This window comes from Staurois parvus, unplaced genomic scaffold, assembly GCF_062004578.1.
Source record: "Staurois parvus isolate SC_StPar_1 unplaced genomic scaffold, SC_StPar_1.0 ptg000205l, whole genome shotgun sequence".
NCBI classification, from domain to species: Eukaryota; Metazoa; Chordata; class Amphibia; order Anura; family Ranidae; genus Staurois; species Staurois parvus.
Genome location: NW_028318001.1, coordinates 1,061,760 through 1,079,994, shown reverse-complemented (window position 1 = coordinate 1,079,994; position 18,235 = coordinate 1,061,760). Strand labels below are relative to the sequence as shown.

General features: G+C 40.0%; 1 protein-coding gene across 1 annotated transcript in view; it reads left to right on the top strand.

The window, feature by feature from the left end:
• Positions 1-18,235, top strand: part of PRKDC (protein kinase, DNA-activated, catalytic subunit) — a 378,101-nt gene that overhangs the window by 130,610 nt on the left and 229,256 nt on the right. Inside the window, exons 25-30 of the mRNA XM_089678402.1 lie at positions 7,641-7,793; positions 9,452-9,559; positions 14,719-14,945; positions 15,433-15,527; positions 15,621-15,720; positions 16,685-16,818. Of these exons, the coding sequence (XP_089534528.1) occupies positions 7,641-7,793; positions 9,452-9,559; positions 14,719-14,945; positions 15,433-15,527; positions 15,621-15,720; positions 16,685-16,818 (817 nt within the window). The remainder of the gene's footprint in view (positions 1-7,640; positions 7,794-9,451; positions 9,560-14,718; positions 14,946-15,432; positions 15,528-15,620; positions 15,721-16,684; positions 16,819-18,235) is intronic.

Sequence of the window (18,235 nt, the reverse complement as noted above, 5' to 3'; positions counted from 1 at the left end):
AGGAAGGGTCTGTCTTGTACCGAATAACTTCCACTTCTTAATAATAGACTTCACTGTGCATCTAGGCATTGTTAAAGCCTTTGACATTTTGTATCCATCTCCTGACTTGTGCCTGTCCACAGCTTTATCCTGCTTTTGACAGTGTCGTGCCACCCATAGTTGATTGTTTGCTTCAGTTGCACTATCAGGGACTGAAATGCTCCAGGAAAGCTCTGTTTATGCTGAGCTAATCAAAATGACTATATGCACATTTCCATCTGCTTTATCCCTTTAAAAATCCTGCTAGTCAAGAAAAATACTTGTTTATATGCTAGAAATGCACTCGGCTCCTATATTCTTGTTGGGTGCTGAAAAACACAGAACTTTTGTAGATGAAGTATTGTCAGCCCTGACCAGTCATTTTTGGCTAAACTACTGAATCTCCCCCAGTGTCTTAAACTACATAAATTAGGAACTAATAGTTCTATACTCCAAAATAGTACCTGGGAATGCTAATCACACTCCATAAGATAGCACATGAAGAATGCACGGGATCCAGGACAACCCTGAATTCCTCATGTGATCTGCAGGCATTTTTTTGCACTTATCGAACTGATATGAACTTTAGTAGACTGACCCTGAACAAACTAATTTATTTTTGCTATGTTCTCTTGTAAGCTAACTGAAACATCTGCCTTCATTATCACCATCTGAGCAATCTCACTTCTCTAAGAAAAGGAGCGTGATATTTATCCCTGTTAGGGCATAGAAATTACCTCAGCAAAAATGAAACCTTTATTTCAGGAAATGCTTCAAAATTTCTAGATCTGTGCAGCTCCAGCTGTAGGAAGCATTGAGCCAGTCATACAGTGAGGTTTTTGGTGGAGTTATGCTTGCAGTAACAGAGAATCCACAGTTTTTAATTTTGAATGGAAGCAAACGTTTTTGCTAATTTTAGCATCTGTAGTTTAAAGTACTAAAGGAATTTTATTACATTTAACTCCCAAAATAGCATGTGTAAAAATTATGTATGCTAGGTTATTTTCTTTAATCACTTGCCCTCCAGGGAATTTACCTCCCTTCCTGACCAGGCCATTTTTTGTGTTACGGCGCTGTTACTTTAAGTGATAATTGTGCGATCGTGCAACGCTGCACCCAAATGAAATTTACGTGTTTTTTTTTCCATGAATTGAGCTTTCTTTCAGTGGTATTTGACTGCCTGTGCGGTTTTTATTTTTTGCGCTATAAAAAAAAAAAAAGACTGGCAGTTTTGAGAAAACAATATTTCTGACTTTTTGCTCTTAAACATGTCTAGTAAAAAATTTGAAAAACTCAAATTTCATCATAAATTTAGGCCAAAATGTATTTTGCTACATGTCTTTGCTAAAATAAAAACCCAATACATGTAAATTAATTGGTTTATGTGAAAGTTATAGTGTTTACAAATGGCGGTATATATACTGGGATTTTTTTTTTTAAATTGTTACTAGTAATGGCGGCGATCAGCGACTTATAGCGGGACAGCGGCAGGCAATTTGACACTGGGGGAACAGACTTGGTGTCACTGACATCCCCAGTGACACCAATACAGTGATCAGTGTTAAAAAAAAAAAAAAAAAAAAAAAAAAAAAAAAAAAGCACTGACACTGTACTGATGGCACTGGGCAGGAAGGGGTTAACATGTGGAGCGATCAAAGGGTTTACTGTGTGCTGTTTTACTAGGGGCTGTGTGTTAGTGCTTTACTGTAAATACACTACTTTGTTTGGCTGTGCTGTGCACAGCCATGCAAAGCAGTATGCACGAGCTGACAGGGAGGAGAACTGTTTTGTTTATTAACAGTCCTACCCCCCCGTCGGAGATCCTCGGAAATCACTGGGCGCTGGCGAGTAATCACCGACTGGGACCCGGTGATGGATGGCAGCAGCCCCTACCCGGAAATGTAAAACCACATGTGTATGTATGTGTATATACAGTGGGGCAAAAAAGTATTTAGTCAGCCACCAATTGTGCAAGTTCTCCCACTTAAAAAGATGAGAGAGGCCTGAAATTGGCATCATAGGTAGACCTCAACTATGAGAGACAAAATGAGAAAACAAATCCAGACAATCACATTGGCTGATTTGGAAAGAATTTATTTGCAAATTATGGTGGAAAATAAGTATTTGGTCACCTACAAACAAGCAAGATTTCTGGCTCTCACAGACCTGTACCTTCTTCTTTAAGAGGCTCCTCTGTCCTGCACTCATTACCTGTATCAATGGCACCTGTTTGAACTTGTTATCAGTATAAAAGACACCTGTCCACAACCTCAAACAGTCACACTCCAAACTCCACAATGGTGAAGACCAAAGAGCTGTCGAAGGACACCAGAAACAAAATTGTAGACCTGCACGAGGCTGGGAAGACTGAATCTGCAATAGGCAAGCAGCTTGGTGTGAACAAATCAACTGTGGGAGCAATAATTAGAAAATGGAAGACATACAAGACCACTGATAATCTCCCTCGATCTGGGGCTCCACGCAAGATCTCACCCCGTGGGGTCAAAATGATCACAAGAACGGTGAGCAAAAATCCCAGGACCACACGGGGGGACCTAATGAATGAGCTGCAGAGAGCTGGGACCAACATAACAAAGGCTACCATCAGTAACACACTACGCCGCCAGGGACTCAGATCCTGCAGTGCCAGACGTGTCCCCCTGCTTAAGCCAGTACATGTCCGGGCCTGTCTGAAGTTTGCTAGAGAGCATTTGGATGATCCAGAAGAGGATTGGGAGAATGTCATATGGTCAGATGAAACCAAAATAGAACTGTTTGGTAGAAACACAACTCGTCGTGTTTGGAGGAGAGAGAATGCTGAGTTGCATCCAAAGAACACCGTACCTACTGTGAAGCATGGGGGTGGCAACATCATGCTTTGGGGTTGTTTCTCCACAAAGGGACCAGGACGACTGATCCATGTACAGGACAGAATGAATGGGGCCATGTATCGTGAGATCTGACTAAAGCACCCATGTCACCCTGTAGCAGTATATCTGCTATAGGGCAGACAGTAAGCAAAGTGGAGTTACCCCTTACGTTTTTGGGTATTCTTAAATATTAGCTAATCTATCCAAAACCAACCTCATAATATTTCCTTCCCCACATGCCCCTTCCCCTGACTTATTTATTTCAGATACTTATATAGCGCCATCAATTTACGCAGCGCTTTACATATATATTGTACATTCACATCAGTCCCTAACCCTCAAAGGGCGTACAATCTAAGGTCCCTAACTCACATTCATACATACACATACTAGGGCCAATTTAGACACTTCTCTGCCAAGATTGAAGGTACAACCATCAACCTGTCCCCGCATGTCAGAGTGCTAGGTGTTATCCTGGACTCTGAACTATCCTTTCAGCCCCGCATCCAATCACTGTCCAAAGCTTGCCACCTCAACCTCCACAACATCTCCAAATTATTCCCCTTTCTAACCAATGACACTGCAAAACTTCTAATTCACTCTCTGGTCATCTCTCGCCTTGACTACTGCAACTCTCTCTTCTTTGGGCACCTTTACATAGGCTATCCCTGTCGTGATTGCAAGATCGCTGCCACCAACATGCGACGATCCCTCGATCGCGATGTCCAATATGTGACAAACGCGGCATCAGACCCCAGCTATTCTCACCAAACTCATGACCGAAGGACTAGCCAATCTAAAACTGTGATGTCACGGGTGTAACCATGCCACACCCAGCTGCACCCCGCACAACAATTTTCCAGCTAATGGACCACAGATCGATGTACCGGCAGCCTGAGCGATTGTTACTGGGTCAGGTTAATTACGCAATTAACCCTTCACACTGCCACCACCTCCTTTTTGTACAGAGAAAGAGGAAACCCGGCAATATCAGCTATAACACTATAATGATTGAAATAATCGTCTGCATAACACGGTCATAACACAGGCCGATTATGCAGAGGGTTAAACAAACACAGTAGCGTCTCTTTAGAGGCAGGAATTTGTGAATTGCAATACAGTGCTATAGAAACAGTTCAACACTGTCAGAAAGATTTATTACTAAAAGGTCAAACGGGTGCAATAAAAATATTTACAGAAAAGATGTAACTAAGATATATATATATATATATATATATATATATATATATATATATATATATATATATATATATAAATACAGAGACCAACAGCACAGCAAAGATATAACAGAGAGAAGTGAAAGGGTTAAGGTACTTGCCAAAGCCCTGGGTTAGCAGATCCAAGTTTCAGAGCAAAAGGGCACGGGTCTCCCCAGGTGGTGTTGATGTTAAAATGGGAGACGTCTTTAACTCACTTTCTTAGGCCTGACAGCCTATTTTGTAGTCCCCAGCAGGGGGTGTCTCTGAAATCAAGGACCAATCCCCGCTTAGGGCGTGGGAGATATGGGTGGATGCCTCAACTAGAGCAAAAATCTCCCGCAGCTCATATTTTGGTCCATAACTGTCCATCTGCACAAGGGACATTCCACCCGTGGGTAGATTATTATGCAGACAAGTCTGAGGATTAATTAGATATGAATTATGAAAGTGTGCACTGAACGGTTCACGAGATCTATTTTTCTGCTTTCTTGTGTGTCCGAGACAAGGCAAGTGACCCATCAAACTGTTCGCCTGCTCATCGTCCATCTGGTTTTTATGTAAGTCTCTCATATTCCAAGATATGAGACATAGGGGAAAAATGGATTTTGAGAAGTGTTATCTGATTCTGTCACCTATGCTGAGTAGGTTTTATTAGATTGGAATCTCTCTCAATTCCTGCGAAAGCTTGCCTTATCTCTTCCAAGGTGTGAGATTGCACAGGTTCTCGGACAGCTAGGCCCCGACTCCCTGGGGGGCCTTTATAGCTCCTATGACCCTCCAGTGATATTTTTTAACACACACATACACTGTCACTGTGCCTCTCAGAGTGAGGGGGGGAGAATGAGGGGAGAAAATGGAGATTCTTAACAAAATGGCGGACTGCGTCAGTCTCTGGTGTGCATGTTTGCGACAATCCCCTCTTCAGTCCATCATGAATGCTGCTGCATCACTCATCCACCTTACCAACCATTCAGCGTCTGCTACTCCTCTCTGCCAATCCCTCTATTGGCTTCCACTCGCCGAACTAATTCAGTTCAAAATACTAACAACTTAAGGTGATTGTAGCCGTATTAGTGCATTTGCGGCAGAAACAATTGAGTACTGTCCGTGATACTTTTTTTATTTGCACTAACAAACAATTTTGAGGACAAGCTTTCGGGGAGTGTCCCCTTGTTCAGGTCCAAGCAGTACTGATCACAAAGGTATAGCAGAATGTTATAAGAGATGTAGGGGATGGAAAAAAAAAAGAAAAGAGAACAGAGATAAGACACAGCAAAAGCAAAGTCTGGGGGTGGGAGGGAGACAACACTCACAGAGGCAGTCATGCTTGAGGTGATAAAACTGTCGGATAATGATTGAGGAATCCCGTGTCCAAATTCAGGCCATTATCTCTTGTGCCAAATAGAATTATCATTCTTAGTTCAAAAGTTTTTCTTTCCTGAATGGATTTGAAATTTCCTTTAAGAACTAAAATATTGAGGTCTCCCAAAGTGTGGTCTGGTTGTGCGAAATGGTGTCCCACAGGTGTGTAAAAGTCATCTTCTTTATGTTCCTTGATGGTATGTCTGTGCAAATTCATCCTTGTTTGCAACTTCTGTCCTGTTTCGCCAACATAAGATCCTTTGTTACATTTTCTGCACTGTATAAGGTACACAACATTACTGGAGGTGCAGCTGTATGAACCGGAGATATTAAAGATCCCTTTTGAGTGTCTGACACTTTTTGATGAATTGATTTGGTTGCACAGTTTGCAGCGTTTTTTATTGCAGGGTTTGCTTCCATTATTTGTAACATCATAATCAGAAGGAAGTTTCCTACTGATTAGTTTATTTCTGAGGTTGGGGGGTTGTCTGAAAGCTAGTATTGGTGGTTGCTGGGATATTTCTTTCAGAGTTCCATCCTCTGTTATGATGGGTTGTAAATCTTTGATTATTTTTCTTATTCCTTCTAGTGCTGGGTTGTATGTGGTTACTAGAGGTACACGGTTGTTTGTTTGTTTTTTCTCTTTGTACTGAAGTAGATTTTCCCTTCGTGTTCTCAAGGCTGTTTTTATGCTGTTGTTGATAGTTTTGTCCTTTGTAACCTTTCTTATGGAAGGAGTCTGCTAGTGTCCCAAGATGTTTCTCTGTCTCTTGGGTCAGAACATATTCAGTGGTATCTATTGGCCTGACTGTGTATGATGGCTTGTTTCGTGTGTTGGGGGTGGAAGCTAGAACTGTGGAGGTAGTTGCATCTGTCAGTGGGTTTCCTGTATATTGAGGTGTGAATCGTATCATCCCTGATGTATACTGTGGTGTCTAGGAAGTTGACGTGTGTGTTTGAGTATTCCATTTTTAGTTTGATTGATGGATGAAAAGTGTTGATCAATGAGTAAAATTGTTTTAGGTATTCTTCACCCTCTGTCCATATGATGAAAATATCATCAATATAGCGATAGTATCTGTATGGTTTTTGTTCCATGCTGTTCAGGAATTTTTCCTCCAGGTCAGCCATAAATAAATTGGCATATTGGGGTGCCATTTTACTTCCCATCGCAGTACCCATACATTGAAGATAGATGTCTTTATTGAAAGTAAAGTAGTTGTGTGTAAGTATGAATTCAATGAGCTGTGTAACATCCTCAGCAGTGTATTTGTGGTTTGGTGAGGATGATAAGGATCTGTGACATGCAGCTAATCCATCCTTGTGAGGGATATTACTATACAGGGATACTACATCCATAGTCACTACAAGTGCATTAGATGGTAATTGCTGTATGTTGTTGATCTTGTTAAGAAAGTCAGTTGTGTCTTGCAGGAAACTAGCAGTATTCTTGACTAACGGTTTTAAAATATTTTCTACAAAGCCTGAGATTTGTTCGGTGAGTGTATTCATACCTGTAATACATTCATACATCTCTTATAACATTCTGCTATACTTTTGTGATCAGTACTGCTTGGACCTGAAGAAGGGGGCACTCCCCGAAAGCTTGTCCTCAAAATTGTTTGTTAGTGCAAATAAAAAAAGTATCACGGACAGTACTCCATTGTAACAACAACTTACAAAGCCATCCACAACTCGGCCCCCAGCTTACATCACGAATCTAGTCTCAAAATACCAACCAAATTTTTCTCTTCATTCCTCCCAAGACCTCCTACTCCCTAATTCCCTTGTCACTTTCTCCTATGCTTGCCTCCAGGACATCTCCCATCCTATGGAATTCCCTACCCCAATCTGTCCGATTGTCTCCTACTCTGCATTTGGACGATCCCTGAAAACCCATCTCTTCAGACAAGCCTTTCCTGCCCCCACCTAATATCTGTACTTTTTCTCCATAAGCTCATCTCCCACAGTTATTACCTGTATCAATTGACCCCCCGTTTTAGTTTGTAAGCTCTAATAAGCATAGCCATCTGTTTCCTACTGTATTAAATTGTATTGTAATTGTACCCTCAAGTTGTTACACTGCATTATATAAATCCTTTTAAATAATAATAATAATTTGAGTCGCATAAAGAATGTTTGATAATTCAACTTATTTTGTCCCTACTAGGTTGCCGCCTGTGAACTTTTGCATAGCATGGTTACTTTTATGTTGGGAAAAGCATCTCAAATGCCTGATTCAAATAAAGGACCTCCCCCAATGTACAGACTGTACAAGCGCACATTTCCTGTACTGCTCCGTCTGGCATGTGATGTCGATCAGGTATACAGGACAGAACTAAATGTTTCTACTACTAAAATGTATCACAGTATCTTCATAGCCAACATTTCTCATTTTGTAATAACAGAGTTATGTTTCAGTTCCATGAAAGATACAAAATAAACCTACTGGTCTTTATATGGTCTATGTGTGGTGTTCTGAAATTATGTATTTTGTTAGTCTTTAGAATGCAGTGAGAATTGCAAAAGGATTACAGTATATAGGGGAAAACCTTATACTTTAGGTTTGGATAGCTTGGAGAAGGGTTAGGCCCTCTATTAGATTTTTATTGAGGGGATTTTACCCCTCTATTTGAATTGGAGACCATTATCACAGAGAGTGAAAAAATGATAGAAAATTCAAAATTTTAGAGTTGTTATTATAGAGTCTCTATAATAAGAGCAACCGTGAAATTGTCCACTCACTTTGGGAGTTATCCTCTAGCTTCCTGTCATGGAAGTGAAAGCAATTTTCCTTATGGTACACAGACCACAAAAAATAATTTGGCAGGAGGTTTAGCCCTTCCCTGCTCTAAAATTAAAAAAAAAAAACCTAACAAAAAAAGTTTGTGTTACATATACACTTAAAAACTGTGATGTTATTACCTTCTTTGAGTGATAGCCTTGGGTACAAGGGCTGCTAATGTCCTAAGCCTAAATTAATATGGCAAAACATTGTATTGCAGTTATCACCTGTAAGGCATTGATAATGTAATGGGCAGTGGAATGCAACTGCTTAGCCTTTGGGGTTAATGAATGTTTGATTTTGAGTTGTTGTATATTTTCAGTTTGTGTTCTTTTTAAAGAAAAAAAAAGAAAACATAATCACTGGATTGCAGTTATGTGCTTTTGCTACTACACCAGTTAGACATATTTTTCTGTGCATGAATGAAATCCCTTTTCCCTCTGAAATAATGGTAAAGGCTGTCACCCATCTGATGGGTGACTATAAGAAGAAAAATGTTTAGAATCTTGCTCAGTCTAGCCAAGGTATATGTTTTCTTTAATCCCTTTCCAACCACCATATTCACCAATGACCACTTTGTTAGGTACACCTGTTCAATTGCTTGGTAACACAATGTGAGCACGGGCTCACCAAAATTGGACAATAGAAGATTGGAAAAGCGTTGCCTGGTCTGACAAGTCTCGATTTCGCTAGAGATGGTTTTGAGTGAAATTCCCAGTAGATCAGTACTGTAGTTTTGAAATATTCAGAGATGCCTTTCTGGCACCAACAACCATGCCACGTTCAAAGTCACTTAAATCCCCTTTCTTCCCCATTTTGATGCTGGGTTTGAACTTCAGCAAGTCGTCTTCACCACGTCTACATGTCTAAATGCATTAAGTTGCTGTCACGTGAATGGCTGATTAGCAATTTGTGTAACCAAGCAATTGAACAGGTGTACCTAATAAAGTGGCCGGTGAGTGTATATTACTATGTCTCCCAGCATGATGCCCTGTGCTAGAGATATGTTTAAAAATGTTCTCCCCTTTAAAGTGAAAGTTCACGCTTTCAAATAAAAAACTGTAATTTCCATGTATAATATCTTTAACATATTTAATCATAGTTCTGTTTTTAAACAAAGTATGTTTTCTATAAAAAATAAACTTTCCCTACTTTGTATTTATGTTTTTTTTTTTTTTGTTTTTTTTTTTCCCTAGGTAACAAGACAGCTTTATGAGCCACTTGTCATGGGTCTCATTCATTGGTTCACGAACAACAAAAAATTTGAAAGCAATGACACGGTGGCTTTACTGGAAGCTATTTTGGTATGTCTTTACTGGATGACATAATTTGTGAATTTTATGCTTTTTTGGATACTTTAATGTATTTTCAGTGGCAAAGTGCAAGAGTCATTTACCTGAAAGTTATTTTAGAAGTAATTTACATTTGTCCATGCATGCTCTTTTATGTACATTGTCAGTGATGAGCAATTTTGTTCTCTATATAAGCATGGAGATGTGCACAGTCTACAAAGAACTATACCGTTTATGTATCAGGCTTTGGATTTTTGCCTGCTTGATTCCCCTAGGACAGGGGTCTGCAACCTTTAAGACATAAAGAGCCACTTGGACCCGTTTCCGAGAGAGAAAAAAAGACTGGGAGCCGCAAAACCATTGCAACATTTAAAACAAATCCGACACTGCATATATTGCAAAAAACGCTCTGGTCATGAAGGGGGTTTAAGGGCCCAGTAAGCAAAGGGTTAATCAGGGCCACAGTGTATCGTCATAATCACAATCATAGCCTTAGGTCAGTGGTGGGCAACCTTTTTTTTTCGACTGAGCCAAATTTCGCCAAAACCACGATTGAAATTTATTTTGAGAGAAACATTTTTAAAACTGAAAATACATCCCCCATATAGTAATTCATCCCCCATAGTAATTCATCCCCCCTATAGTAATTCATCCCCCCTATAGTAATTCATCCCCCATATAGTAATTCATCCCCCCTATAGTAATTCATCCCCCATAGTAATTCATTCCCCATATTGTGTGAATTCACTTACCTTTGCTCCGCGCGTTCCTCTCGCTGGGTTCCCGCGCCGTTCTGGTCTTCAGGGCGGACTGTGAGAGGAGAGGAGTTCGGCACGCTGCCCCGCCTACATCCGGGCTGCCCCGCCTACATCCTGACAGCCAATGTTTGCCAGCGGGCGCCCAGCACACAGAAGATCTGCATTAAAAGAGCCGTGGCTTGCCGACCCTATTGCCTGTCACCTGGTGGGCAGTGTGCTCCGGAGCCACAGGAAAGGTGAAAAAGAGCCGCATGCGGCTCCGGAGCCGCGGGTTGCCGACACCCGCCCTAGGATCAGACTGATGAGCATGCAAATATTTAGAAAAAAAACAAGCAGTTCATTTGGACTGTGCATGTATGTGTTTGTGTATACTATATGTATAATATATTATTTCTCTAGTGGCTGGATGCATGTTAAATCTTTTATTTAATATGTCTGCAGAATTATTGTTGACAATAAATCAGAGAGCCAAATAAGATGGAGATTCTGCTAAAGCTAGCAATACATGCGCCAATTTCTCCTGTTCAGTCCTGCAAAATGAATAAGAGAAATCACTGCTAAACAGTGTGGATGAAGGAATCTCCCTTTCTGTCTAGTCCGGGTGTCAGCAACCCGCGGCTCCAGAGCCGCACGCGGCTCTTTTTCATCTTTGCTGCGGCTCCGGAGCACACTGCCCACCAGGTGACAGGCAATAGGGTTTCAGTGGTCGGCAAGCCGCGGATCGCAAGCCACATGCGGCTCTTCTGTGTGCCGGGGCCCGCTCCCCTCCCTCCTCTCGGGCGGCCGCCTCAAAAGTCAGGACTCTTTTAATCCGGCCCGCGGAGCGTGGAACATTAGCTGTCAGGATGTAGGCGGGGCAGCCAGGGTGTAGGCGGGGCAGCGTGACGAACTCCTCTCACAGTCCGCCCTGAAGACCGGAACACAGCGCGGGAACACAGCGAGAGGAACGCGCGGAGCAAAGGTAAGTGAATTGAGACAATATGGGGAATTAATTACTATAGGGGGGATGAATTATTATATGGAGGATTAATTACTATGGGGGATGAATTACTATGGAGGATGAATTACTATATGGGGGATGAATTACTATGGAGGATGAATTACTATATGGGGGATGAATTACTATGGAGGATGAATTACTATATGGGGGATGAATTACTATATGGGGGATGAATTACTATGGGGGATGAATTACTATGGGGGATGAAGCTAACTGCACGATCCTGTATATAGCATTAAGGTAAGAAACAATATATGCAGTGTCGGATTTGTTTTAAATGTTGCAATGGTTTTGCGGCTCCCAGTCTTTTTTTTCCCTTCGGAAACGGGTCCAAGTGGCTCTTTATGTCTTAAAAGTTGCAGACCCCTGGTCTAGTCTATTCTGATAACCTCTGCTCTTGCGACTGTCAGCATACCTGAACAGTGATTGTATCTGACTGGCTGCAGTCACTGTTTGTCTTAAAATTTTCAGCCTAGTTACTTCGATTTTCACGTCGAAGTTTGTCAAGCCAGTCGGTGCCAACAGGGTTACTCACAGCTCAATTTTTGACCAATTCAGCAGGAAACAACAGAAATTCAAGTTGTGTATGGCTAGCATTAGTCCAGCAAACATCTGCAACCAAGAAATGTTATTTTTAAATTCAGACGTGTATTACTTACGTAGATTTTTTTCTTGCTTTTGCACACACTGGTTTTGTGTTAGGGAATCATTGACATACACATTAATATTATTTGCATTAAGTGGAATATTTAAAAGGAGTGCTCTCCACAAGACATCGCAGTGCTTGCTCAAAACTGCAACTGCATTTTATGAGCCTGTGCTGTCCTTCAGAGTGCCCACTACGTAACTCTGCAGATCACATGCCATGATAGGAAGAGCACTTGATCACATCACTATCAACAGGTCAATTGACCCAGCTCTCCTATTCCCAGGACATTTTTTTCCTATTTGTTAAAATGAATAGGATTTTGCTTGTGTTAGGGTCCCTGAGCTAACAAGATGGAGCGCACCTTTGTAAAACTGTTTGTGCAGTTGTGTTCAAATGTTTGCATACCCTTGGAGAATTGGTAATATACAGTACTATTTTTATAGAAAACATGAGTGTGGAGGCAAAACACATTTTCTTATGGGATTCATGTTCAACTGGTCAAAAAGAATGGCACACTCATAAAAAAAAAAAATATCAAGTAAACAAATGAAATGACCCCTTTTCACAAGTCTGCATACCCTTCGTTCTTAATATTGTGTATTTGCCTTTAGCATCAATGACAGCATGCAGTCTTTTGCAATAATTGTCTAATGTTCCTCAAATTCTTGCAGGTGGTATAGCTGCCCATTCATCTTGGCAAATTACCTCTAGGTCATGCAAATCTTTGGTCATCTTGCATGAACCACATGTTTGATATCTCCCCAGAGTGGCTCGATGATATTAAGGTCAAATGACTGTGATGGCCTCTCCAGAACCTTCACTTTTTTTCTGCTGTAACCACTGGATGGTCAGCTTGGCCTTGTGCTTATGGTCATACTGGAAGGTCCAAGAGCATCCCATGCGCAGCTTTTGTGCAGATGAATGCAAATTGTCTTTTTATAACATGCTGCATTCATTTTGCCATCAACTTCCATAAGATTCCCCATGCCTTTAGAGCTCACACAGCCACAAAACTTAGGTGAGCCACCACCATGCTTTACAGTTGGAATGGTATTCTTATCGCTAGAGGCCTTGTTGACCCCTCTCCAAACATGACCATAAAGCTATATTTTTGTCACTCCAGATTACAATGTGCCAAAAGCTCTGAGGTCTGTCAAAATGTTTTTGGGCATATTGTAATTGGGCTTTTTTGTGGCAGTGGCACAGTAAAGGCTTCTGGCAACTCGACCATGCAGCTCATTTTTGTTCAATTATCGTCATATTGTGCTCCTTGAAACAACCACATCGTTCTTTTTCAAGAGCACCCTGTATTTCTCCTGAGGTTAGCTGTGGGTTTTTCTTTGTATCCTGAGCAATTCTGCTGGCAGTTGTCTGCAATCTTTCTTGGTCTTCCTGACCTTGGCCTAGTATCAAGAGATCCCCGAATTTTTAACTTCCTAATAAGTGATTAAAAAATGCTGACTAGCATATTCAAGGCTTTAGATATTTTTTTGTATATCTTTTTCAACCTTTATAAAGTTACAATACCTTATTGCGCAGTTATTTTTGACAGCTCTTTTCTGCTCCCCATGGCTCGGTATAAAACCTACTCAGTGCATCCACGTGAGAGCTAAAACATTGACTATTTATATACATACACTAATTGCAATTTAAAAAGCCACAGGTGTAGGAAATTAACCTTTGATTGCCAGTCTAACTTTTGTGTTACCTTGTGTGTCTGTACCAAGGCCAAACTTTCCAGGTTATGTGAACTTTTGATCAGGATTATTTAGGTGATTTCTGTTATTATGATTTAAAAAGGAGCCAAACAACTATGTGATAATAAATGGCTTCATATGATCGATATCCTTCAATAAAAGATAGTTTTGGTTTTTTTGGCATGATCAGTCATATTTTCAGTATCAATGCCAAAATGTCACGATTTCTGCCAGGGTATGCAAACTTTTCAACACAACTGTACATTGTGCTGAGAAAACGTAGTGGATTTCACAAAGCGTGTCATATACACTCTAGAATCTTTTTGGATCTCTGAACATTTTCACAAGAGGCACTGAGCTCCCTTCTTGGCCAGTGTAGCTGTCACAAAAGGAGTGACACAGGCCAAGAAGTTTTGTTGTGTGGGCAAAGCCTGATGGAGAAGTTTGAGAGGCTAGTTTCCCACTGGGTCCACCTCCATTTTGATTGACAGCTGATGGTGGTGGGTGGATTACATAGCTGTTATACATCCCCATAGTGTGTATAGAATCCTCCTACTACTGTCTGATGTCAATCTCATGGGAGGGGTACCTGATGGGGAACTGTGGGGGATTTGTTCCTAAATTTGTCTGCCTGCCTTCTGATTCACAGTAAACAGCAGTGGCAGGATTCCATAGCCACTAACTGGCTGTACAGCAGCAAGGGAATCCATCCACTGCTGTCCAATATCAATCACAAAGAAGGCGGACCTAGGAGGTCAAGTTTGGCTTTCATTAACTAATTACAGAACTTTCTAATGTATCTGATAGCACCAGAAAATGTTGCAAATGCTTTATTGAATTGTCCCCAGAGTCTTTAATATATTTGTAATTTACCATTTAAAAATACACCTATTGAAACATTTATAAATATGGTTTATGGCTTTTCCACTTGTTTTTTGGCAGCATTTGTTAAATAGTTTTTTAGTTACTTTATCCCTTTTTTTTTTTAAAATAGCTTTTTCCATTTCCTGAAATGCATGATAGGATGTCCTATATCTGTGTATTGAATGTTTTTTCTTCTCTTTAAGGATGGCATTGTGGATCCTGTTGATAGCACTCTACGAGACTTCTCTGGGCAATGCATTAGAGAATTTTTGAAGTGGTCAATAAAACAGACAACGCCACAGCAGCAAGAAAGAAGCCCCGTCAACACCCAGTCTCTATTTAAACGGCTTTACAGTCTTGCGTTACATCCAAATGTGTTCAAGAGGCTAGGAGCTTCTTTAGCATTCAACAACATATACAAAGAATTTAGGTGGGCAGTACATTGCTTATAGAGTACAGGGTGGCAAGCATATATGCTGAGCTGTATTAGAATACATGTGTATACAGTATAGCTGAGCTTCACGGTGCTTTATCTTCTCAGAGAGGGACACATTTTTGGGTGCATCTGCCAAATTTGAAATCGCCATTTAAAATTTTAGTTAGAAATTGTTTGGGACATATTATGCTTAAGAATACATTTACACATCAGAAGTGACATTGTAAGGAGCATATCCCATTTATTCACCGTGCTATAAAGATAAATGCCGTATTGTACTTCTGCCAAGGTGTAGATGTGTGCATATTTGTGAACATGGCACATTTGCAGCAAAGGCCATCTTATCTTTTAATTAATTTTTGAAGTCAAAGTAATCTACTGTCTCACTGAGTTTCTCTCATCCTGGATTAAATCATTGGTTAAAATGGTTTTCATGAATGTGATTACTACTTTCCTAATTCTTAGCTGTCTTGTCTCTTAGAGAGGAATCAGCGCTGGTGGAACAGTTTGTGTTTGAAGTGTTAGTGATTTATATGGAAAGCCTAGCTCTGTCCCATGCAGATGAAAAATCTTTAGGTGAGCATAAATTCATCTACAGGACAGTCTTTCTTTCTATACTGATTGTTTTTTTTAATTTTCCATGCATTTATATTCTTCATCTCATCATAGGAACTATTCAGCAATGTAGTGATGCCATTGACCATGTGAAACGTATTATTGTTCACAAAGCTTCATCGCTGAACAAGGAATCTAAACGACGCGTACCAAGGTGCAGTTAGTCATGTGTATGCTTTACACATAGGGTGATGTTGAATATTACTGTGGACAACAAATTTTTTAACCTCTCGTGTTTTTTCAATTCTTGTGGGAACAAAATTCTGAAACCATGCACTGAATAATTTTTTAAAAAGTCTAAGTTAAATATATTTTCAGTTGTACTACTGTGTTTGTATTTATGAATTTAATTATTAACACATTGAGTTATTAAAGATTAAATAAAACTCATGCAGTGCTAAAAGTATGATAAAACACATAAAATCGTAAAATATAAATTATATGATAACAATATAACAAAATTAAAAAATATGAAAGTGACCAAGTTCAATGACCTTATCTATTATGGTGACATAAATAGATATTGATATAAAATGACAAGATATAATATCCGCAAAAGTTTAAGGTGCCAGAAATCAATACACGCACTATGGCGTATGGTAAAGTGCAAATATACACACTAAAACATATGGTGAAGTATAGATGTGATAAGAACATCCCCAATTGGCATTTCCAGGTGCATATGTGATTAGTGTAAATCTGTGATAATGAAAGATAAAAAAAAAGGCCATAGTTTGCACTCACCAGAGAGCGCAAATAAATGCGCATTTGAGTATTAAGGACCAACTCCTGGTCATCAGCATCAGGTTACTTAAAACATCAGGTCATCAGGGGGGCAGACAGCACACCACCATCAGGTAGTATTCGGCACCGAGGATGGATTAGCCACCAGGGGAATCACGCTAGTAACTTCAGTCAGGTCACAATGGGTATCCTTGTGGAAAAGGTATCCTTGTGAAAAGACCAGCGCTCGTTTAATCTGATTGGATTTAGTTATTAAAAATTATTGAATGCATTTCATTTACAAAGTGTGTCATGATAAGTAATAAAATACAAATTAATTTAAAATAAATGATGCATTTAGGATATGTTTTGTCATGTTTTTTTTTTAATCCTAGAGGGTTTCCTCCAAGCAAGCCTCTCTGTCTCCTGGATATTGTCCTGTGGCTGTTAGAACAGTGTGGGTGCCCTCAGGCTGATTGTAGACACAAGGCAATGGAGCTGTTCTTTGAATTTGTGCCTTTATTACCAGGTATCTTACTTTGAATGCTTATATACGTATATACTGATTGTTCATAAAGTAATATTTAAATAGTGAGAGATCTTCAAATACCTGTTGTCCTAATTTATTTTTGCTAAAGGTATTAAAAAGGCCACACAAACTAATTGAAATAAAGCTGGGGCAAATATATGTGATGTGTTCTTGAGCTGCCTGTATATTAAAGTACATGTAAATGTAATCACTAAAATTTTTTAAACATTTTAACATATTAAAGCATGCGTAAAGTCAAAACTTTTTTTTCTTAATTGTATATCACAGTACACAGAGGAGTTAAATATTATTTTTGAGCTGGACATTAATACTGAAATTTTATAGATCGGCAACTCCTATCCTCATAATGATTAGTGGTTCCAAATTAATAATAACTACTGCAGTAGGGAACAGAGACAAAAAGATACACTCCGCATCTTTCCTAATCACTCTTCTGTTTATTTGGAACATTTTAAGTTTTTTTTAATACACATGATTATGTAGGTATCACATTAAGATTACAATTGTACTTTTATGGTAACAAGGGGTGTTACACAAGCTAATTTCTAATCAGGACTTGAAGGAATGCAAACGTAATGAAAACACTATTAGTGCCCTGTACATAATGAGTGCTGTGTACAATACAGAGGCAAAGCATACAAAATAGAATACATATTTCCTTTACATTTTCTACTTTGGTTATGCTGCCACTTTCAGGTGAATGGACACTTGCCAAAAAATGCAGGAATTCCACCCAAACATAACCCTTCCCTGCTCCACTAAGCCCTCAATTTTGTGGGCTCTATCTGGATCAGTCACTGCAGCCATTGGGCCAAAAGGGACCATACCCAGACCCAGCATTCAAGAGCAAGTACAGTTTGTAATATTTGTCTGACTGTGCTGGATACTGCAGACAGACATCTCCGGCATAGAGTGTACCCGGTAACCTCGCTGGCAGGGTGCTATACAGGTCAAGGGCAATGACCCCCTAGAGGGGAGTCATGTCCTGGCCCTGTTGGTTGAAGACTAGGCCTTCTGGCCCTGCATCTGAACTGCTGAGTGCCTCTTATTGGGGAACTTTGTGGCAGCTTCTCATGAGTGTTTACTGTCACTTTTCAGTTTGCTGGAAGTTGTTTGGAATGTTTTATCTGCTTGAGGTGCCATACAGCTGTGGAATGCCTGGGACGCAGAACGATGAGGTATCAGTGGAAATACCTCAGGAAGATGCTGGTGAAGATCTAGAATCCTCTGTGGAGAAATCCTCCCAGGAGGAATCTCAGGGTCTATGGCTGTATCAAATGTGTCACACTGATACATGCATTAAATAGCATGTCTTAGGAAATGTGCAATTTATTTGAATCTTAAACCTTACATCAAACAGTTTTTTAATCTACATTTTCATTTTGCTGCAGTCTAT